This window comes from Plectropomus leopardus, chromosome 22 (assembly GCF_026936395.1).
Source record: "Plectropomus leopardus strain MGB_pleo_1.0 chromosome 22, ASM2693639v1, whole genome shotgun sequence".
NCBI lineage: Eukaryota > Metazoa > Chordata > Actinopteri > Perciformes > Serranidae > Plectropomus > Plectropomus leopardus.
This window is the reverse complement of record NC_142197.1, coordinates 5339298-5363471: the sequence shown is the minus strand read 5'-3', so window position 1 is coordinate 5363471 and position 24174 is coordinate 5339298. Positions and strand designations below refer to the sequence as shown.

Below are 24174 nucleotides of genomic sequence, written 5' to 3'. Positions count from 1 at the left end.
TTTTGCCTTGCTTTTGAGGTCATTTTTCTTATTGTTTACGCCAAATTATAGCTGCCGTGCTTTTTTGAACCTTTCAGTTATGGCGCGTGTTTCAGTGCGTAATTTAATGCTGTTTTAAACTGTTTTTAGCTATTTTCGGGACGTGTCATTTTTGGACATTTTGCCATACTATAGCCTTGCTTTTTGACATGTCCCAAAATCAGCTGAAAACAGTTTAAAACAGCATTAAATAGCTTGCTGAAACACGCCATAGCACAGAAAGTTAAGAAAAAAAGCCAAAAACACCATGTTTTGGCATGTCGAAAAAAATGACCCAAAAAGCAAGGCTATAGTATGGCAAAATGTCCAAAATGACACGCCTAAAAAATAGCTCAAAACACTTTTAAACAGCATTAAATAGTGTGCTGAAACACGCCATAGCACAGAAAGTTACAAGAACGGCCTAAAACACATGGCATGTCGAAAAATGACTCCAAAAGCAAGGCTATAGTATGTCAAATGTCCAAAATGACACGTCCCATTCTAAAACAGCTAAAAAACAGTTTAAAATAGCATGGTTGAAACACGCCTGCTTAAAGCACAGAAAGTTACAAGAACGGCCTAAAACACCATGTTTTGGTATGTCGAAAAAATGACCCAAAAGCAAGGCTATAGTATGGCAAATGTCCAAAATGACACGCCCCAAAAAACAGCTGAAAACACTTTTTAAACAGCATTAAATAGTGCTGAAACACGCCATAGCACAGAAAGTTAATAAACGGGCCTTAAACACCATGTTTTGGCATGTCGTAAAAAATGACCCAAAAAAGCAAGGCTATAGTATGGCAAATGTCCAAAATGGTACGGCCCCAAAATAGCTCAAACACTTTTAAATAGTATTAAATAGCGTGTTGAAACACGCTATAGCACAGAAAGTTACAAGAACGGCTAAAAACACCATGTTTTGCATGTCGAAAAATGACCCAAAAGCAAGGCTATAGTATGGCAAATGTCCAAAATGACACGCTAAAATCAGCTTTAAAATACCCTAAATAAAGATTAAATAGCGCTGAAACACGCCATGGCACAGAGAGTTACAAAAAAAGCCAAAAACACCATAATTTCACAAGTTGAAAAAATGACCGAAAAAAGCAAGGCTATAGTATGGAAAAATGTCCAAAAATGACACGTACAAAATCAGCTGAAAACAGTTTAAAATAGCATTAAATAGCGCAAATGAAACACGCCATAGCACAGAAAGTTACAAAACGGCCATAAACACCATGTTTTGGCATGCTCTAAAAATGACCCAAAAAAGCAAGGCTATAGTATGTCAAAATGTCCAAAATGACACGCCTCAAAAAAACAGCTAAAAACAGTTTAAAACAGCATTAAATTACGCGACTGAAACACGCCATAGCACAGAAAGTTACAAGAACGGTCCAAAACACCATGTTTTGTTCACATGTCGAAAAATTGCCCAAAAAGCAAGGCTATAGTATGGCAAATGTCCAAAATGACACGCGCTAAAAAATACCTGGAAACACTTTTAAACAGCATTAAATTACGCACTGAAACACTTATAGCATTGCAGAAAGTTAAGAAAAAACAAAAACACCATGTTTTGGCATGTCGAAAAAATGACCCAAAAAAGCAAGGCTATAGTATGGCAAAATGTCCAAAAATGACACGTCCCAAAATCAGCTGAAAACAGTTTAAAACAGCATTAAGTAGCGTATGAAACACGCCTTAGCACAGAAAGTTACAAGAACGGCCATAAACACCAAATGTTTTGGCATGTCGAAAAATTCGCCCAAAAAAGCAAGGCTATAGTATGGCAAATGTCCAAAAATGACACGTGTACAAAAAACAGCTGGAAAACACTTTTAAACAGCATTAAATAGCGTGCGTATGGAAACACGCCATAGCACAGAAAGTTACAAAACGGCTATAAACACCATGTTTTGCATGTCAAAAAATGACCCAAAAGCAAGGCTATAGTATGGCAAAATGTCCAAAATGACATCGCGCCAAAAATACCTGGAAACACTTTAAACAGTGCATTAAATTACGACTGAAACACGCCTATAGCACAGAAAGTTAAGAAAAAACAAAACACCATGTTTTGCATGTCGAAAAAAAATGACCCAAAAAAGCAAGGCTATAGTATGGCAAATGTCCAAAAATGACACGTCCCAAAATCAGCTGAAAAACAGTTTAAATAAAGCATTAAGTAGCGGCTGAAACACTAATAGCACAGAAAGTTACAAGAACGGCCCAAAACACCATGTTTGGCATGTCGAAAAAATTGCCCAAAAAGCAAGGCTATAGTATGGCAAAATGTCCAAAATGACACGTGCCAAAAAACAGCTGGAAAACACTTAAATAGCATTAAATAGCGTGCTGAAACACGCCATAGCACAGAAAAGTTACAAAAACGGCCATAAACACTATGTTTTGGCATGTCAAAAATATGACCCAAAAGCAAGGCTATAGTATGGCAAATGTCCAAAATGGCATCGCGCTAAAAATAGTTCAAACACTTTTAAATAAAGATTAAATAGCGGCTGAAACACGCAATAGCACAGAAAGTTATAAGAACGGCCTAAAACACCATGTTTTGCATGTCAAAAATGACCCAAAAGTAAGGCTATAGTATGGCAAATGTCCAAAAATGACACGCGCCAAAATCAGCTTAAAATACCCTAAAATAGTGATTAAATAGCGGTTGAAACACGCCCATAGCACAGAAAGTTACAAAAAAACGGCTATGAACACTATGTTTTGGCATGTCGAAAAATGACCAAAAAAGCAAGGCTATAGTATAAATGTCCAAAAATGACACGTCCCTAAAAAACAGCTAAAAACAGTTTAAACAGCATTAAATTACGACTGAAACACGCCATAGCACAGAAAGTTACAAGAACGGTCCAAAACACCATGTTTTGGCATGTCGAAAAAAATGACCCAAAAGAAGGCTATAGTATGGCAAATGTCCAAAATGACACGTGTACAAAATCAGCTGGAAATACTTTTAAACAGTGCATTAAATAGCGGTATGAAACACGCCATAGCACAGAAAGTTACAAGAACGGTCCAAAACACCATGTTTTGGCATGTCGAAAAAATGACCCAAAAAGCAAGGCTATAGTATGGCAAATGTCCAAAATGGCACGCGCCAAAAATAGCTCAAACACTTTTTAAATAAAATAGCATTAAATAGCGTCTGAAACACGCCTATAGCACAGAGAGTTACAAAAAGCCAAAACAACCATAATTTCACAAGTTGAAAAATGACCCAAAAAAGTACATATAGTATGGCAAAATGTCCAAAAAATGACACGTGCCAAAATCAGCTGGAAAACAGTTTAAACAAAGATTAAATAGCGCGGCTGAAACACGCCATAGCACAGAAAGTTACAAAACGGCCATAAACACCATGTTTTGGCATGTCGAAAATGACCTAAAAAGCAAGGCTATAGTATGGGCAAAATGTCCAAAATGACATCCCCCAAAACAGCTAAAACAGTTTAAAACAGCACTAAATTACGCACTGAAACACGCCATAGCACAGAAAGTTATAAGAACGGTCCAAAACACCATGTTTTAAATGTCGAAAAATGACCCAAAAAAGGCTATAGTATGGCAAATGTCCAAAATGACACGCGGCTAAAAATCAGCTGAAAATAGTTTAAAAAAAACAGCATTAAATAATCGTGCTGAAACACGCCATAGCATAGAAAGTTACAAAAACGGCCATAAACACCATGTTTTGGCATGTCGAAAAAATGACCCAAAAAAGCAAGGCTATAGTATGTCAAAATGTCCAAAAATGACACGTCTCAAAAACAGCTAAAAAACAGTTTAAAACAGCATTAAATTACGCACTGAAACACGCCATAGCACAGAAAGTTACAAGAACGGTCCAAAACACCATGTTTTGGCATGTCGAAAAATGACCCAAAAGCAAGGGCATATAGTATGGCAAATGTCCAAAATGACACGTGCTGTAAAAAATAGCTCAAACACTTTAAATAGCATTAAATAGCGGTTGAAACACGCCATAGCACAGAGAGTTACAAAAAGCCAAAACACCATAATTTCACAAGTTGAAAAATGACCCAAAAAAGTAAGGCTATAGTATGGCAAAATGTCCAAAAATGACACGTACAAAAATCAGCTGCTTAAAATAAAGATTAAATAGCATTGCGGCTTGGAAACACGCCATAGCACAGAAAGTTACAAAAACGGCCATAAACACCATGTTTTGGCATGTCGAAAAAATGACCGAAAAAAGCAAGGCTATAGTATGTCAAAATGTCCAAAAATGACACGATCGCTTCAAAAAACAGCTAAAACAGTTTAAAACAGCATTAAATTACGCACTGAAACACGCCATAGCACAGAAAGTTAGCAACGTCCAAAACACCATGTTTGGCATGTCTAAAAAATTGCCCAAAAAGTAAGGCTATAGTATGGCAAAATGTCCAAAAATGATACACGTAGCGCCAAAAAAAACAGCTGAAAACACTTTTAAATAAAGATTAAATAGCGTGTTGAAACACGATATAGCACAGAAAGTTACAAAACGGCCATAAACACCATGTTTTGGCATGTCGAAAAATGACCCAAAAAGCAAGGCTATAGTATGGCAAAATGTCCAAAATGGCACGTCCCAAAATAGCTCAAACACTTTTAAACAGCATTAAATAGCGTTGGAAACACGCTTATAGCACAGAAAGTTACAAGAACGGCCTAAAACACCATGTTTTGGCATGTCGAAAAAATGACCCAAAAAGCAAGGCTATAGTATGGCAAAATGTCCAAAAATGACACGTGCCAAAATCAGCTTAAAATACCCTAAAACAGCATTAAATAGCGTGCTGAAACACGCCATAGCACAGAAAGTTACAAAAACAGCCATAAACACCATGTTTTGGCATGTCGAAAAAATGACCCAAAAAGCAAGGCTATAGTATGGCAAAATGTCCAAAAATGACACGTCCCAAAAACAGCTGAAAATAGTTTAAAACAGCATTAAATAGCGTGCTGAAACACGCCATAGCACAGAAAGTTACAAAAACGGCCATAAACACCATGTTTTGGCATGTCGAAAAAATGACCCAAAAAAGCAAGGCTATAGTATGTCAAAATGTCCAAAAATGACACGTCTCAAAAACAGCTAAAAACAGTTTAAAACAGCATTAAATTACGCACTGAAACACGCCATAGCACAGAAAGTTACAAGAACGGTCCAAAACACCATGTTTTGGCATGTCGAAAAAATTGCCCAAAAAGCAAGGCTATAGTATGGCAAAATGTCCAAAAATGACACGTTCCAAAATCAGCTGAAAACACTTTTAAACAGCATTAAATAACGTGCTGAAACACGCCATAGCACAGAAAGTTACAAGAACGGCCCAAAACACCATGTTTTGGCATGTCGAAAAAATGACCCAAAAAGCAAGGCTATAGTATGGCAAAATGTCCAAAAATGGCACGTCCCAAAAATAGCTCGAAACACTTTTAAACAGCATTAAATAGCGTGCTGAAACACGCTATAGCACAGAAAGTTACAAGAACGGCCTAAAACACCATGTTTTGGCATGTCGAAAAAATGACCCAAAAAGCAAGGCTATAGTATGGCAAAATGTCCAAAAATGACACGTGCCAAAATCAGCTTAAAATACCCTAAAACAGCATTAAATAGCGTGCTGAAACACGCCATAGCACAGAGAGTTACAAAAAAAGCCAAAAACACCATAATTTCACAAGTTGAAAAAATGACCGAAAAAAGCAAGGCTATAGTATGGAAAAATGTCCAAAAATGACACGTGCCAAAATCAGCTGAAAACAGTTTAAAACAGCATTAAATAGCGTGCTGAAACACGCCATAGCACAGAAAGTTACAAAAACGGCCATAAACACCATGTTTTGGCATGTCGAAAAAATGACCCAAAAAAGCAAGGCTATAGTATGTCAAAATGTCCAAAAATGACACGTCTCAAAAACAGCTAAAAACAGTTTAAAACAGCATTAAATTACGCACTGAAACACGCCATAGCACAGAAAGTTACAAGAACGGTCCAAAACACCATGTTTTGGCATGTCGAAAAAATTGCCCAAAAAGCAAGGCTATAGTATGGCAAAATGTCCAAAAATGACACGTGCTAAAAATACCTGGAAACACTTTTAAACAGCATTAAATTACGCACTGAAACACGCCATAGCACAGAAAGTTAAGAAAAAAACAAAAAACACCATGTTTTGGCATGTCGAAAAAATGACCCAAAAAAGCAAGGCTATAGTATGGCAAAATGTCCAAAAATGACACGTCCCAAAATCAGCTGAAAACAGTTTAAAACAGCATTAAGTAGCGTGCTGAAACACACCTTAGCACAGAAAGTTACAAGAACGGCCATAAACACCATGTTTTGGCATGTCGAAAAAATTGCCCAAAAAGCAAGGCTATAGTATGGCAAAATGTCCAAAAATGACACGTGCCAAAAATAGCTGAAAACACTTTTAAACAGCATTAAATAGCGTGCTGAAACACGCCATAGCACAGAAAGTTACAAAAACGGCCATAAACACCATGTTTTGGCATGTCGAAAAAATGACCCAAAAAGCAAGGCTATAGTATGGCAAAATGTCCAAAAATGACACGTGCCAAAAATACCTGGAAACACTTTTAAACAGCATTAAATTACGCACTGAAACACGCCATAGCACAGAAAGTTAAGAAAAAAACAAAAAACACCATGTTTTGGCATGTCGAAAAAATGACCCAAAAAAGCAAGGCTATAGTATGGCAAAATGTCCAAAAATGACACGTCCCAAAATCAGCTGAAAACAGTTTAAAACAGCATTAAGTAGCGTGCTGAAACACGCAATAGCACAGAAAGTTACAAGAACGGCCCAAAACACCATGTTTTGGCATGTCGAAAAAATTGCCCAAAAAGCAAGGCTATAGTATGGCAAAATGTCCAAAAATGACACGTGCCAAAAACAGCTGAAAACACTTTTAAACAGCATTAAATAGCGTGCTGAAACACGCCATAGCACAGAAAGTTACAAAAACGGCCATAAACACCATGTTTTGGCATGTCGAAAAAATGACCCAAAAAGCAAGGCTATAGTATGGCAAAATGTCCAAAAATGACACGTGCCAAAAATAGCTCGAAACACTTTTAAACAGCATTAAATAGCGTGCTGAAACACGCCATAGCACAGAAAGTTACAAGAACGGCCTAAAACACCATGTTTTGGCATGTCGAAAAAATGACCCAAAAAGCAAGGCTATAGTATGGCAAAATGTCCAAAAATGACACGCGCCAAAATCAGCTTAAAATACCCTAAAACAGCATTAAATAGCGTGCTGAAACACGCCATAGCACAGAAAGTTACAAAAACGGCCATGAACACCATGTTTTGGCATGTCGAAAAAATGACCAAAAAAAGCAAGGCTATAGTATGGCAAAATGTCCAAAAATGACACGTCCCAAAAACAGCTAAAAACAGTTTAAAACAGCATTAAATTACGCACTGAAACACGCCATAGCACAGAAAGTTACAAGAACGGTCCAAAACACCATGTTTTGGCATGTCGAAAAAATGACCCAAAAAGCAAGGCTATAGTATGGCAAAATGTCCAAAAATGGCACGTGCCAAAAATAGCTCGAAACACTTTTAAACAGCATTAAATAGCGTGCTGAAACACGCCATAGCACAGAGAGTTACAAAAAAAGCCAAAAACACCATAATTTCACAAGTTGAAAAAATGACCCAAAAAAGCAAGGCTATAGTATGGCAAAATGTCCAAAAATGACACGTGCCAAAATCAGCTGAAAACAGTTTAAAACAGCATTAAATAGCGTGCTGAAACACGCCATAGCACAGAAAGTTACAAAAACGGCCATAAACACCATGTTTTGGCATGTCGAAAAAATGACCGAAAAAAGCAAGGCTATAGTATGGCAAAATGTCCAAAAATGACACGTCCCAAAAACAGCTAAAAACAGTTTAAAACAGCACTAAATTACGCACTGAAACACGCCATAGCACAGAAAGTTACAAGAACGGTCCAAAACACCATGTTTTGGCATGTCGAAAAAATGACCCAAAAAGCAAGGCTATAGTATGGCAAAATGTCCAAAAATGACACGTGCCAAAATCAGCTGAAAATAGTTTAAAACAGCATTAAATAGCGTGCTGAAACACGCCATAGCATAGAAAGTTACAAAAACGGCCATAAACACCATGTTTTGGCATGTCGAAAAAATGACCCAAAAAAGCAAGGCTATAGTATGTCAAAATGTCCAAAAATGACACGTTTCAAAAACAGCTAAAAACAGTTTAAAACAGCATTAAATTACGCACTGAAACACGCCATAGCACAGAAAGTTACAAGAACGGTCCAAAACACCATGTTTTGGCATGTCGAAAAAATGACCCAAAAAGCAAGGCTATAGTATGGCAAAATGTCCAAAAATGACACGTGCCAAAAATAGCTCGAAACACTTTTAAACAGCATTAAATAGCGTGCTGAAACACGCCATAGCACAGAGAGTTACAAAAAAAGCCAAAAACACCATAATTTCACAAGTTGAAAAAATGACCCAAAAAAGCAAGGCTATAGTATGGCAAAATGTCCAAAAATGACACGTCCCAAAAATAGCTCGAAACACTTTTAAACAGCATTAAATAGCGTGCTGAAACACGCTATAGCACAGAAAGTTACAAGAACAGCCTAAAACACGATGTTTTGGCATGTCGAAAAAATGACCCAAAAAGCAAGGCTATAGTATGGCAAAATGTCCAAAAATGACACGTGCCAAAATCAGCTTAAAATACCCTAAAACAGCATTAAATAGCGTGCTGAAACACGCCATAGCACAGAAAGTTACAAAAACGGCCATAAACACCATGTTTTGGCATGTCGAAAAAATGACCCAAAAAGCAAGGCTATAGTATGGCAAAATGTCCAAAAATGACACGTCCCAAAATCAGCTGAAAATAGTTTAAAACAGCATTAAATAGCGTGCTGAAACACGCCATAGCACAGAAAGTTACAAAAACGGCCCAAAACACCATGTTTTGGCATGTCGAAAAAATGACCCAAAAAAGCAAGGCTATAGTATGTCAAAATGTCCAAAAATGACACGTCTCAAAAACAGGTAAAAACAGTTTAAAACAGCATTAAATTACGCACTGAAACACGCCATAGCACAGAAAGTTACAAGAACGGTCCAAAACACCATGTTTTGGCATGTCGAAAAAATTGCCCAAAAAGCAAGGCTATAGTATGGCAAAATGTCCAAAAATGACACGTCCCAAAATCAGCTGAAAACAGTTTAAAACAGCATTAAGTAGCGTGCTGAAACACGCCTTAGCACAGAAAGTTACAAGAACGGCCCAAAACACCATGTTTTGGCATGTCGAAAAAATTGCCCAAAAAGCAAGGCTATAGTATGGCAAAATGTCCAAAAATGACACGTGCCAAAAACAGCTGAAAACACTTTTAAACAGCATTAAATAGCGTGTTGAAACACGCCATAGCACAGAAAGTTACAAAAACGGCCATAAACACCATGTTTTGGCATGTCGAAAAAATGACCCAAAAAGCAAGGCTATAGTATGGCAAAATGTCCAAAAATGGCACGTCCCAAAAATAGCTCGAAACACTTTTAAACAGCATTAAATAGCGTGCTGAAACATGCTATAGCACAGAAAGTTACAAGAACGGCCAAAAACACCATGTTTTGGCATGTCGAAAAAATGACCCAAAAAGCAAGGCTATAGTATGGCAAAATGTCCAAAAATGACACGTGCCAAAATCAGCTTAAAATACCCTAAAACAGCATTAAATAGCGTGCTGAAACACGCCATAGCACAGAAAGTTACAAAAACGGCCATAAACACCATGTTTTGGCATGTCGAAAAAATGACCCAAAAAAGCAAGGCTATAGTATGGCAAAATGTCCAAAAATGACACGTCCCAAAAACAGCTGAAAATAGTTTAAAACAGCATTAAATAGCGTGCTGAAACACGCCATAGCACAGAAAGTTACAAAAACGGCCATAAACACCATGTTTTGGCATGTCGAAAAAATGACCGAAAAAAGCAAGGCTATAGTATGTCAAAATGTCCAAAAATGACACGTCTCAAAAACAGGTAAAAACAGTTTAAAACAGCATTAAATTACGCACTGAAACACGCCATAGCACAGAAAGTTACAAGAACGGTCCAAAACACCATGTTTTGGCATGTCGAAAAAATTGCCCAAAAAGCAAGGCTATAGTATGGCAAAATGTCCAAAAATGGCACGTCCCAAAAATAGCTCGAAACACTTTTAAACAGCATTAAATAGCGCGTGCTGAAACACAGAAAGTTACAAGAACGGCCTAAAACACCATGTTTTGGCATGTCGAAAAAATTGCCCAAAAAGCAAGGCTATAGTATGGCAAAATGTCCAAAAATGACACGTGCCAAAATCAGCTGAAAACAGTTTAAAACAGCATTAAATAGCGTGCTGAAACACGCCATAGCACAGAAAGTTACAAAAACGGCCATAAACACCATGTTTTGGCATGTCGAAAAAATGACCCAAAAAAGCAAGGCTATAGTATGGCAAAATGTCCAAAAATGACACGTCCCAAAAACAGCTAAAAACAGTTTAAAACAGCATTAAATTACGCACTGAAACACGCCATAGCACAGAAAGTTACAAGAACGGTCCAAAACACCATGTTTTGGCATGTCGAAAAAATGACCCAAAAAGCAAGGCTATAGTATGGCAAAATGTCCAAAAATGACACGTGCCAAAATCAGCTGAAAATAGTTTAAAACAGCATTAAATAGCGTGCTGAAACACGCCATAGCACAGAAAGTTAAGAAAAAAACAAAAAACACCATAATTTCACAAGTTGAAAAAATGACCGAAAAAAGCAAGGCTATAGTATGGCAAAATGTCCAAAAATGACACGTCCCAAAAACAGCTAAAAACAGTTTAAAACAGCATTAAATTGCGCACTGAAACACGCCATAGCACAGAAAGTTACAAGAACGGTCCAAAACACCATGTTTTGGCATGTCGAAAAAATGACCCAAAAAGCAAGGCTATAGTATGGCAAAATGTCCAAAAATGACACGTGCCAAAATCAGCTGAAAATAGTTTAAAACAGCATTAAATAGCGTGCTGAAACACGCCATAGCACAGAAAGTTAAGAAAAAAACAAAAAACACCATAATTTCACAAGTTGAAAAAATGACCCAAAAAGCAAGGCTATAGTATGGCAAAATGTCCAAAAATGACACGTCCCAAAATCAGCTGAAAACAGTTTAAAACAGCATTAAATAGCGTGCTGAAACACGCCATAGCACAGAAAGTTACAAAAACGGCCATAAACACCATGTTTTGGCATGTCGAAAAAATGAGCCAAAAAGCAAGGCTATAGTATGGCAAAATGTCCAAAAATTACACGTGCCAAAATCAGCTTAAAGTACCTTAAAACAGCATTAAATAGCGTACTGAAACACGCCATAGCACAGAAAGTTACAAAAAAAGCCAAAAACACCATAATTTCACAAGTTGAAAAAATGACGCAAAAAGCAAGGCTATAGTATGGCAAAATGTCCAAAAATGACACATCCCAAAATCAGCTGAAAACAGTTTAAAAGAGCATTAAATAGCGTGCTGAAACACGCTATAGCACAGAAAGTTACAAGAACGGCCTAAAACACCATGTTTTGGCATGTCGAAAAAATGAGCCAAAAAGCAAGGCTATAGTATGGCAAAATGTCCAAAAATTACACGTGCCAAAAATATTTGGAAACACTTTTAAACAGCATTAAATAGCGTACTGAAACACGCAATAGCACAGAAAGTTACGAAAAAAAGCCAAAAACACTATGTTTTTGCATGTTGAAAAAATGACCCAAAAAGCAAGGCTATAGTATGGCAAAATGTCTAAAAATTACACGTCCCAAAAACAGCTGAAAACACTTTTAAACAGCATTAAATAGCATGCTGAAACACGCCATAGCACAGAAAGTTACAAGAACGGCCCAAAACACCATGTTTTGGCATGTCGAAAAAATTGCCCAAAAAGCAAGGCTATAGTATGGCAAAATGTCCAAAAATGACACGTGCCAAAATCAGCTGAAAATACCTTAAAACAGCATTAAATAGCGTACTGAAACACGCCATTGCACAGAAAGTTACAAAAAATGGCCATAAACACCATAATTTCACAAGTTGAATAAATGACCCAAAAAGCAAGGCTATAGTGTGGCAAAATGTCCAAAAATGACACGTCCCAAAATCAGCTGAAAACAGTTTAAAACAGCATTAAATAGCGTGCTGAAACACGCCATAGCACAGAAAGTTACAAAAACGGCCATAAACACCATGTTTTGGCATGTCGAAAAAATTGCCCAAAAAGCAAGGCCATAGTATGGCAAAATGTCCAAAAATGACACATGCTAAAAATACCTGGAAACACTTTTAAACAGCATTAAATAGCGTGCTGAAACACGCTATAGCACAGAAAGTTTCAAGAACGGCCCAAAACACCATGTTTTGGCATGTCGAAAAAATTGCCCAAAAAGCAAGGCTATAGTATGGCAAAATGTCTAAAAATTACACGTCCCAAAAATACCTGGAAACACTTTTAAACAGCATTAAATAGCGTGCTGAAACACGCCATAGCACAGAAAGTTTCAAGAACGGCCCAAAACACCATGTTTTGGCATGTCGAAAAAATTGCCCAAAAAGCAAGGCTATAGTATGGCAAAATGTCTAAAAATTACACGTCCCAAAAACAGCTGAAAACACTTTTAAACAGCATTAAATAGCATGCTGAAACACGCAATAGCACAGAAAGTTAAGAAAAAAAGCCAAAAACACTATGTTTTTGCATGTCGAAAAAATGACCCAAAAAGCAAGGCTATAGTATGGCAAAATGTCTAAAAATTACACGTCCCAAAATCAGCTGAAAACAGTTTAAAACAGCATTAAATTACATGCTGAAACACGCCATAGCACAGAAAGTTTAAAAAAACTGCCCAAAACACCATGTTTTGGCATGTCGAAAAAATGAGCCAAAAAGCAAGGCTATAGTATGGCAAAATGTCCAAAAATTACACGTGCCAAAATCAGCTGAAAACAGTTTAAAAGAGCATTAAATAGCGTGCTGAAACACGCCATAGCACAGAAAGTTACAAAAACGGTCCAAAACACCATAATTTGGCATGTCGAAAAAATGATCCAAAAAGCAAGGCTATAGTATGGCAAAATGTCCAAAAATGACACGTCCCAAAATCAGCTGAAAACAGTTTAAAACAGCATTAAATTACACACTGAAACACGCCATAGCACAGAAAGTTACAAAAAAAGCCAAAAACACCATAATTTCACAAGTTGAAAGAATGACGCAAAAAGCAAGGCTATAGTATGGCAAAATGTCCAAAAATGACACGTCCCAAAAACAGCTGAAAACAGTTTAAAACAGCATTAAATTATGTACTGAAACACGCCATAGCACAGAAAGTTAAAAAAACGGCCCAAAACACTATGTTTTTGCATGTCGAAAAAATGAGCCAAAAAGCAAGGCTATAGTATGGCAAAATGTCCAAAAATGGCACGTCCCAAAAATAGCTCGAAACACTTTTAAACAGCATTAAATAGCGTGCTGAAACACGCCATAGCACAGAAAGTCACAAAAACGGCCCAAAACACCATGTTTTGGCATGTCAAAAAAATGACCCAAAAAGCAAGGCTATAGTATGGCAAAATGTCCAAAAATTACACGTGCCAAAAATATTTGGAAACACTTTTAAACAGCATTAAATAGCGTACTGAAACATGCCATTGCACAGAAAGTTACAAAAAAAGCCAAAAACACCATAATTTCACAAGTTGAAAAAAATGACCCAAAAAGCAAGGCTATAGTATGGCAAAATGTCCAAAAATGACACGTGTCAAAATCAGCTGAAAACAGTTTAAAACAGCATTAAATAGCGTGCTGAAACACGCCATCGCACAGAAAGTTACAAAAACGGCCCAAAACACTATGTTTTTGCATGTCGAAAAAATGAGCCAAAAAGCAAGGCTATAGTATGGCAAAATGTCCAAAAATGACACGTGTCAAAATCAGCTGAAAACAGTTTAAAAGAGCATTAAATAGCGTGCTGAAACACGCCATAGCACAGAAAGTCACAAAAACGGCCCAAAACACCATGTTTTGGCATGTCGAAAAAACGTGTCAAAAAGCAAGGCTATAGTATGGCAAAATGTCCAAAAATTACACGTGCCAAAATCAGCTGAAAACAGTTTAAAACAGCATTAAATAGCGTGCTGAAACACGCCATAGCACAGAAAGTTACAAAAAAAGCCAAAAACACCATAATTTCACAAGTTGAAAAAATGACCCAAAAAGCAAGGCTATAGTATGGCAAAATGTCCAAAAATGACACGTCCCAAAATCAGCTGAAAACAGTTTAAAACAGCATTAAATTATGTACTGAAACACGCCATAGCACAGAAAGTTAAAAAAACGGCCCAAAACACTATGTTTTTGCATGTCGAAAAAATGACCCAAAAAGCAAGGCTATAGTATGGCAAAATGTCCAAAAATGGCACGTCCCAAAAATAGCTTGAAACACTTTTAAACAGCATTAAATTACGCACTGAAACACGCCATAGCACAGAGAGTTACAAGAACGGTCCAAAACACCATGTTTTGGCATGTCGAAAAAATGACCCAAAAAGCAAGGCTATAGTATGGCAAAATGTCCAAAAATTACACGTGCCAAAAATATTTGGAAACACTTTTAAACAGCATTAAATAGCGTACTGAAACATGCCATTGCACAGAAAGTTACAAAAAAAGCCAAAAACACCATAATTTCACAAGTTGAAAAAATGACCCAAAAAGCAAGGCTATAGTATGGCAAAATGTCCAAAAATGACACGTGTCAAAATCAGCTGAAAACAGTTTAAAACAGCATTAAATAGCGTGCTGAAACACGCCATCGCACAGAAAGTTACAAAAACGGCCCAAAACACTATGTTTTTGCATGTCGAAAAAATGAGCCAAAAAGCAAGGCTATAGTATGGCAAAATGTCCAAAAATGACACGTCCCAAAATCAGCTGAAAATAGTTTAAAACAGCATTAAATAGCGTGCTGAAACACGCCATAGCACAGAAAGTTACCAAAAAAGCCCAAAACACCATAATTTCACAAGTTGAAAAAATGACCCAAAAAGCAAGGCTATAGTATGGCAAAATGTCCAAAAATGACACGTCCCAAAATCAGCTAAAAACAGTTTAAAACAGCATTAAATTACACACTGAAACACGCCATAGCACAGAAAGTTACAAGAACGGCCTAAAACACCATGTTTTGGCATGTCGAAAAAATGAGCCAAAAAGCAAGGCTATAGTATGGCAAAATGTCCAAAAATGACACGTCCCAAAATCAGCTGAAAATACCTTCAAACAGCATTAAATAGCGTACTGAAACATGCCATAGCACAGAAAGTTACAAAAAAAGGCCATAAATACCACAATTTCACAAGTTGAATAAATGAGCCAAAAAGCAAGGCTATAGTATGGCAAAATGTCCAAAAATGACACGTCCCAAAAATTGCTGAAAACACTTTTAAACAGCATTAAATAGCGTGCTGAAACACGCCATAGCACAGAAAGTTACAAGAACGGCCCAAAACACCATAATTTGGCATGTCGAAAAAATGACCCAAAAAGCAAGGCTATAGTATGGCAAAATGTCCAAAAATGACACGTGCCAAAAATAGCTGAAAACAGTTTAAAACAGCATTAAATTACACACTGAAACACGCCATAGCACAGAAAGTTAAAAAAAACGGCCCAAAACACCATGTTTTGGCATGTAAAAATGAGCCAAGAAGCAAGGCTATAGTATGGCAAAATGTTCAAAAATGACACGTCCCAAAATCAGCTGAAAATACCTTAAACAGCATTAAATAGCATGCTTAAACACGCCATAGCACAGAAAGTTACAAAAAAAGCCAAAAACACCATAATTTCACAAGTTGAAAAAATGACACAAAAAGCAAGGCTATAGTATGGCAAAATGTCCAAAAATTACATGTCCCAAAAACAGCTGAAAACAGTTTAAAACAGCATTAAATAGAGTGCTGAAACACGCCATAGCACAGAAAGTTACAAGAAACGGCCATAAACACCATAATTTGGCATGTCGAAAAAATGACCCAAAAAGCAAGGCTATAGTATGGCAAAATGTCCAAAAATTGCACGTGCCAAAATCAGCTTAAAGTACCTTAAAACAGCATTAAATAGCGTACTGAAACACGCCATAGCACAGAAAGTTACAAAAAAAGCCAAAAACACCATAATTTCACAAGTTGAAAAAATGACGCAAAAAGCAAGGCTATAGTATGGCAAAATGTCCAAAAATGACACGTCCCAAAATCAGCTGAAAACAGTTTAAAAGAGCATTAAATAGCGTGCTGAAACCCGCCATAGCACAGAAAGTTACAAAAAAAGCCAAAAACACTATCATTTCACAAGTTGAAAAAATGACATATCATAGCTTGTAGAGACACGTCATAGTAAACAAAGTGAGAATAAAGGCCAAAAACATCATAATTTAGCATGTCAAAAAAATGGCCAAAAAGGCAATAGTATAATTGCTAAAAAAAGTCAAATTTTTACTGCTCCCAAAAATGGCTGAAAACAACATAGAATAGCTTGTGAAGACCCATCATAGTATATACAAAGTGGAAATAAAGGCCAAAAAGTCTAAAAACTTCATAAATCCCATAGTATAGCATGGTTAAAAAAAAAAAAAGAAAGTCAAATTTTGACATGTCAAAAAAAGGGCTGAAAACAACATAGAAGAGCATGTGGAGACACGTTTTAGTGTAGCATGTTGAAAAAATGACAAAAAAACTCATAGTATAGTCTGGCAACTTCTAATTTTTGACATATTGAAAAAATGGCTGCTATAGTTTTTAGAGACACTTCATAGTGTACAATGTCGATAAAAAGGCCAAAAACGTCATAAAATAGCATGTGGAAAACGCCACAGTATAGTCTGTCGAAAAAATTCTAATTTTGACACGTTAAAAAATGTGTCGTTAAAAAGGACAAAAATGTCATAATATAGCACGTCGAAAAAATGCTGTTTGTTTTTGTCTTGTTTTGTCTTTTTAGCCACTCACCAGATTCTGAGAGGGATGAAAAGGCGAACCCGTGGAGATGATAGCAATAGGTTAAACTTGCTTTAGGCAGGCTTTATTGAAAGACAAAAATGTTAAAAGCGTAAATCAAAAGCAACAGTTACCTCACTCTCTCTTACAGGAGATACATATACCATCTAACGAAAGGTCTAGGCAAGACAGAGCAGAAGCACACAAGCACAAAAAGCACACACAGTGATCTGTTGTTCCTCTTTATCTGGAGGTCTATCACGTCATGGCTCTCTCCGCTCTCCGTCTCTCCTCGTTGGATGGCCTTGGGGTCGAGGGTTGGGTATGAGGTGTCATTTTTGGGTAGGAGCTTCCTTCTGCTTAAGGGGAGTTTCCACCCCTCTACATGCCACTTCCTGTCACTGATTGCTCAAACAGCTGCTGCTGCTATTTCATGAACATGTTAAACATGCTTATAGGCCAGGGTGCGGCCGTTTGCATGTTCATGAAAGGGTTCATTTCCCTCGAGGGGAATAAACAGCTTGGGTTAGGATGTGGGTGCAAGTCATACTATAGCATGTCATTCAAAATGACACAAAAAAGTCATACAATTACATGTTATTCAGATTTAAGATTGAAGGAACAAAAGATAACAAAAGAAAATCAGTGAATGAGATAGTAATTATAAATCCGAGAGACCACATTAAATTTTATTTATGAAGAATGCTTTTATTCAAAATGGTGTCTTTCCATAGGCATGGCCTTTAACAACCAAATACTCAGTCCTTTATCTATGTTTTGAATGTCAGAGGCAAATCTCAAAAATTAAAAATAACAACAGACATTACAATACAAATGCTACCCATTAGAAACACTAGTTTAACAGACTGAACGAATGTGAAATAAAAGGGTTTAGTGGCACATATTGTAACTGGCTTGTTTTTACTATGACATAAAAGTGAATATGTAACTAATATTAACACGTTGGAAAAATCGTGTTAATCCCATCAGGCGTCATACCTCTTTCCTGCCCAGTGGATCTGTTGGTAAAGCGTCATCGAGAAAGCCATACCAAGGAGCTGGGAAGACAAAAAAACAACAACCAAAAATCATGTCAACATCATAATATAGCATGTCAAAAAAAAGTGGCAGAAAACCACATGCTATAGTATGACTTTTTGGTGCTGTTGGGAGACCAGCCAAGAATGGAAACTCGCACCCAGATTCCCCAAAGGGAAATGAAGCCCTTCATGAACATGCAAACGGCCGCACCCTGGCTTATGAGCATGTTTAACATGTTCATGAATCAGCAGCAGCAGCTGTCTGAGCGATCAGTGACAGGAGACCACATGTGGAGGGGTGGAAACTCCCCTGGAGCAGGAGAAGAAAGCTGCTACCCAAACATGACACCTCAGGCAGCAGGTGGGAGATCCTCCTCGAATATGCCACCCCAAGGCCAGCCAATGGGGAAAGACAGACAGTGGAGAGAGTCATGATGGGACGGACCTCCAGATAACAAGGACCAGCAGATCACTGCGTGGGCTTTTTGTGCTTCTGCTTTATTTTGCTTAAATCTTGTGATAGACAGTATATATAGCTCCTGTAAAAGGGAGTGAGGTACAACATGCAGCAAAGCTGTGGCGGCGAGGACAGAGCCTCTGCACATGGGGCGCCCGCCCCACCACCCAAGCCACCTGGCGCCCCGCTTCTGACATTTTTATCTTTTAACTTTTTTCAACCATCCTTGGGTGTTAAAATTTCATCCTTCTGAGAATCTGGTGAGAGGCTAAAAAGACCAAACGAGACAAAAAAGAAACAGGTTGCAGGACAGCAGCAAACTTTCAGTTTTCAGGCTTCGGCTGACCACAAGTAATAAAAAGTCACAAAAAAACAAGGGTGGGTAGTACTAGAGGTACTCCCAGAGCCACCCTGGATCCCCCAAGAGGGGACGGGCCAGAGACACTCCCTTGGCCCAGGTTGTAGGGGGTTTATCCGGGTCCGTGCAACTATGAACGCCATGCTATATATATAGTATGACTTTTATGTGCATTTTTTAACAAAATGCTACAATAAGACTTTCTGGTGCGATTTTGAACGACCTTTCCAGTTTTCTCTAATACCAGTCCATCCAAATTAAATATTGCACAAAACGTGTCAGAAAATCATCATGGTATAGTATGCCATAAAAAAAGCATAGCAAGTCATAAGGATTTTTTTTTAAGTCACGGGATAGTATGCCATAAAGATTTTTTTAAGTAATAATACAATATCTCAGGATTTTTTTTCAGTAGTCATAGTATAATATGTCATAAAAATAATCATATGCCACAAACATTCAGAAAAAATATAGTCATAGTATTGTATGACAAAAGTCACAGTTTAGTATACCTTACTTTTTTAAGACAAAGTTAGTAGGTCTTCAGTGTGCCATAAATTGAGTAGAAAATTAAGTAGTAAATTACAGTATGCCTTAAAAATGTTGAATAAAAAGCCATACTGTAGTATGTATTATTATTCTTTAAAAAAATGTCATAGTAAAAGTCGCAGTATCATTGTTGCCATCATTGTTGTAGTAAGGTTTACCAAGAAAAATGTCACGTTACCTTTCTATCAGAGTTATTGATGGCGCCTCCACCAGTTCTTCTCTGGTTATAAGTCCGTTGTTTTGTCGTTATCAACGACGACGTTGCCCTTGATGACAACATAACGGATGAGCTCCTGATGTCCTCCCAGCTGGTAGATCAGATGCTCCCATCTGCAATACAGGAGATAGGATCCGTTTACATTTAATATTAACACACAAAGCATGCAGTTATCAAACAGTGAGTACTGGATGCCAGCGGACAAGTGAAATTAACATTAACACTCAGACTGCTAGGGACATTTTTTAATAAACGTAGATTAAAAGATGTCTCTTTTCTATTTTATATATATATTCATACATATCTTAGTACAGTGTGTCATAAAATGTAAAACAGTAATACAAATTTTGATTAAAAAGACAGTCAAAAAAATCTAAAAAGTTATAGGATAGTATGCCATTTAAATATCATAAACATTTTCATTGATGGCAACATTTCAAAAACAGATTTTTTTTTAATATGAACGGTAATAGTTCATTATGTCACAAAAAATCAAAATATAGTATGTAGTAGTATGAAATATTTACTTATTTTATTGTTGATGATGATTTCACTGTGGTCTGTGACAAAGATTTCATACGAAAAATCACACATTTTCCACATAAATCTGTACATTTTAAATCTGAAGACAAACAGTCATCAATTAGTGAAGATATCAAATGTAGCAGAGTGCAAGTACCTATAATTACAGTACTTGAGTAGATGTACTTCATTACTTTAACCACTGAACCTTATATATACAGCATATTTACCGTGTGGTGTTGAGGACCAGCAGGTCTCCGTGTTTGTTGACCTCCAGTGATCCGTGTGTGTGGGAGCGTCCGAGGGCGTAGGCTGCATTGATGGTGGTCGCGGCCAAAGCCTCGGGCATGGACATCCTCATATTGACGCAGGCCAGGTGCATGACGATCGGCTGAGGAGGGACAGGAGACAGAGAGAGGACGACACAAATAAACGGAGGACAGGGACGAGGCTGTAACCATCATGCAACACACGGTTTCCTCACCATGGAGCAGCAGTAGGCGTTTGGGTTGAAGTCGCTGCCGAGAGCGACGATCACGCCAGCGTCCAGCATGTCTCTGGCCCGAGGCTGAGGCAGCCTGAACACACACAAACCATGAGAAAACTCACAGCTATGCCAAGTGTGTATATCTGTGTGTGTTATACAGTTGTGGAGGAATTATTCAGATCTTTTACTTAAGTAAAAGTACTAATAGTACACTGTAAAAATACTCAATTACAAGTAAAAGTCTGAATTCAAAACCTTTAAGTAAAATAATAAATGTTTAATCATGAAAATGTATCAAAGTATTAAAGGTAAATGTAATCAAATAAACAAATGGCTGCTGTGACTGTTTTATTCTTCTTCTTATTATTATTATTATATTCTATAATATAAAATATATAAACCTCAATAAAATAATTAAAGGGAAAAGCAGAAAATCTTCACATTTGAGAAGATGAACTATGGTATGTTTTCACATTTTTCCATGAAAAATGACTTTTCAAAATGTAGTGCCACCAAAGTACAATATGAACTAAGATCAATGGTGGAGAAAGTATCCATAATTTAAGAAAAGGTACTAAAATCACACTGCAAAAGTTCTGCATTTAAATTCTTACAAATGAAACAGTATTTAAGTATAATCGGAAACATGAAATTAAAACATTAAGGTTAAAGTTCACATGCAGAATTTTGGCTGCTACGACTGATTTATTATAAAATCATCTTAAATAAAAAAAAATCCTTTTATTTGGGAAACTAGAGTCGTGAAATTTTTGCATGAAAAATACTTAAAGCAATCAGAATTGTTGCTGATTTATTTTCCATAAAATCGACTAATGATTTCCACTGTGTTTGTATAAACTGCTGTTTTTTTATTAGACAGAATCAGATGTTATAAGCACTTTATATAGAAAAAAACTGTTAGTAAAGTAACTAAATTTGGAATCAAATTTGCATCACAATAACAAACATTATAAGAGGAAATACACTTTGACCCATTTAGAAAAGTTAAATTTCCTTCTCAAAGTTCAAGTACCTTAAGTTGTACTTAAAAACAGTACTTGAGTAAAAAGTTTAAAAAAGTACCGTAGGATGTAAGCCGTCGTTGGTAGGAGGACGGCGGCGGTTCTTGCTGTTGCCATGGCAGCGATTCCTTCGTCTGTTACCTCCTCCAGGTGACTGATGGCCAACGCTCCGAGCTCTGCACCCAGCTGACACACACACACACACACACACACACACACACACACACACACACACACACACACACACGCGCGCGCACACACGCGCACACACACACACACACTGACTCTAATGCCTAAAACTTCTTGCAGCATAGTGCTGAAACAGTTAATTAATTGATCAGTTTATTGGAAGAATATGAATCTATTTGGTCATTTATCAAGAAAATTGCAGCCTCTCAAATAAAAGGATTTGCTGCTTTTCTCAGATTTCTCCTATGAAAAAACAAATATTTTTAATGGCATAACAGATAATCAAAGCAGTCAAATCTGATGTTAAAATGTAAAAGCTAAACATCTATTGCACGAGAGAGAAATCCTTCCTCGGTTACTCTTCCTGCTACTATTTTATCAGTAACAGTAACATTTTAGACTTTTTTAAAATTCATACTTTACTTAGTATCGACTCCATATTGTAACAGCTAAATAATTCAGCTGTCTTTATGATTACATTCAAAGGTCAACAAAATAAACTAAAACTAGCCCAGAAATAGTAAAAAATAAACTTCTTTTTAAATGTTGGTACCTGAGCAGAGTTCATGGGATGGAGCTCGTCTCCGTGGAAGTTGATGTTGAGGCCCATGTCTCTGCCGGCCTGCAGGATGGAGCGGGTGGAGCCGAGGTCAAACACTCCCTGCTCACAGAAGACGTCGATGTTGTCCACTCTCAGAGTCCCAGAGGACATCTTCTCCTTCAGCCGAGGCAGCTGGACCTGCAGGATGTCCTTCGTGGCCTCTGCGACTGTCTTCCCTCTGGACAGAGGACAGAAGCGGTTGGTTAGAGATGTGTTTTCAGGGTTTTAAATGATGTTGGGGAGGAGTCATACTTTGGCACAGCGTGAGCTCCACAGTAGGTAGAGGAGATGTTGATGGGCAGGGAGCGTCTGGCCTCCTCAATCACCTCCAGCATCTTGAGCTCGGTCTGCAGCTCCAGCCCGTAGCCGCTCTTGCACTCCACCAGGGTCGTACCCGCTCGCTGCATCCGGAGCAGCCTGCTGCCGAGGGAGGCCAGCAGCTCGGAGGAGCCCGCAGCTCGAGTGTGCTCCACCGTGAAGTGGATCCCTCCCCCGGCCCGGTGCACGTCCATGTAGGTGGCACCTGCCAGCTGGAAGAGTGACATGCACATTTAACCCTGTGAAACCTGCAAATATGATTTCTTGTGCTGCAATCAGATGCCTTTTACAAATGTTTAAAGCCTTTAAACTGAGCAGGTTTGATTTCTTTCAAAAACACAGGAGGTAACTTTCTCAAGGACTACATTTCCCTTCACGTCTTTCTGCTCAGTGATCGACTCAAGTGTTCTGCATGAAGACTAATCAAGTTTCTCTCAATCTGCTTTTTTCACTGTTAATAACGATTCAGCATCAGCACCTCGGTCTCAGTCCAAGTGCCCTACAAATTACAAGAAATCAGACAATGAAGAAGGAAAATGACCTAAATGGCTATTAGAAATGTAAAAAAAAATTAATTTATGTTAGAAAAAAATATTTAAAATTGTTGATCAAATAAATAGCTATTTTTTTTAGCTCTTTTTGTACATCTTTTGTGTTTGTTTGTTTGTTTTACTTCTTTTTTTTTTATTTTTAGGGGTTTTTTTGCCAACTTTTGGGTCATGTCTTGCGAAGTTGCTTGTTGCCTTCTCCCAATATTTTTTTAGAAAGAAATCAAGCCAATTTTCTTTCATTTAAAATAGAATAAAATTTTTAAAAAGACTGTCCAAACACAATGATTTACCTTCATTGCAAATTCATGCACCCTGTCACCGGCCCAGACTGGATGAGTGTGAGCGTCCACCAAACCTGAAACAAGCAGATTCGTCACATTCAGATCAGTTCACATAATGTTTACACAGACAGCTTCCGCAGAAACCATAAAAACCAGAGCAGACACTCACCAGGCAGGACACACATTCCTGTAGCATCTATCACTTTATCGAAAGACGTCTCTGGATACTGAGCGCTGATCATCTCTGCAGGCCCCAGAGCTTTAATCAGCCCGTCTCTGCATGACGAAAACAGCAAAAGTGAAATTTAAAAGCTTGAACAATGCAATTAGGTCAAATGATTGTGGCAATTAAGGCATCACAAATTCAGTATTTAATGACTTTTAAGG

General features: G+C 37.5%; 1 protein-coding gene across 2 annotated transcripts in view; it reads right to left on the bottom strand.

Moving 5' to 3' along the window:
- amdhd1 (amidohydrolase domain containing 1) overlaps positions 1 to 24174 on the bottom strand; it is a 31817-nt gene that overhangs the window by 6955 nt on the left and 688 nt on the right. The window contains exons 2-10 of one of the 2 annotated variants that reach the window (XM_088072708.1): positions 23957 to 24063; positions 23797 to 23861; positions 22890 to 23167; positions 22590 to 22815; positions 21909 to 22033; positions 20823 to 20916; positions 20569 to 20729; positions 19778 to 19929; positions 17883 to 18253 (exon numbers count right to left, since the gene is read on the bottom strand). In XM_088072708.1, the coding sequence (XP_087928834.1) occupies positions 19824 to 19929; positions 20569 to 20729; positions 20823 to 20916; positions 21909 to 22033; positions 22590 to 22815; positions 22890 to 23167; positions 23797 to 23861; positions 23957 to 24063 (1162 nt within the window). In that variant the 3' untranslated portion in view covers positions 17883 to 18253; positions 19778 to 19823. Of the gene's footprint in view, positions 1 to 17882; positions 18254 to 19777; positions 19930 to 20568; positions 20730 to 20822; positions 20917 to 21908; positions 22034 to 22589; positions 22816 to 22889; positions 23168 to 23796; positions 23862 to 23956; positions 24064 to 24174 lie in introns of those variants that run through there. The other variant, XM_088072707.1, reaches the window with a different exon arrangement.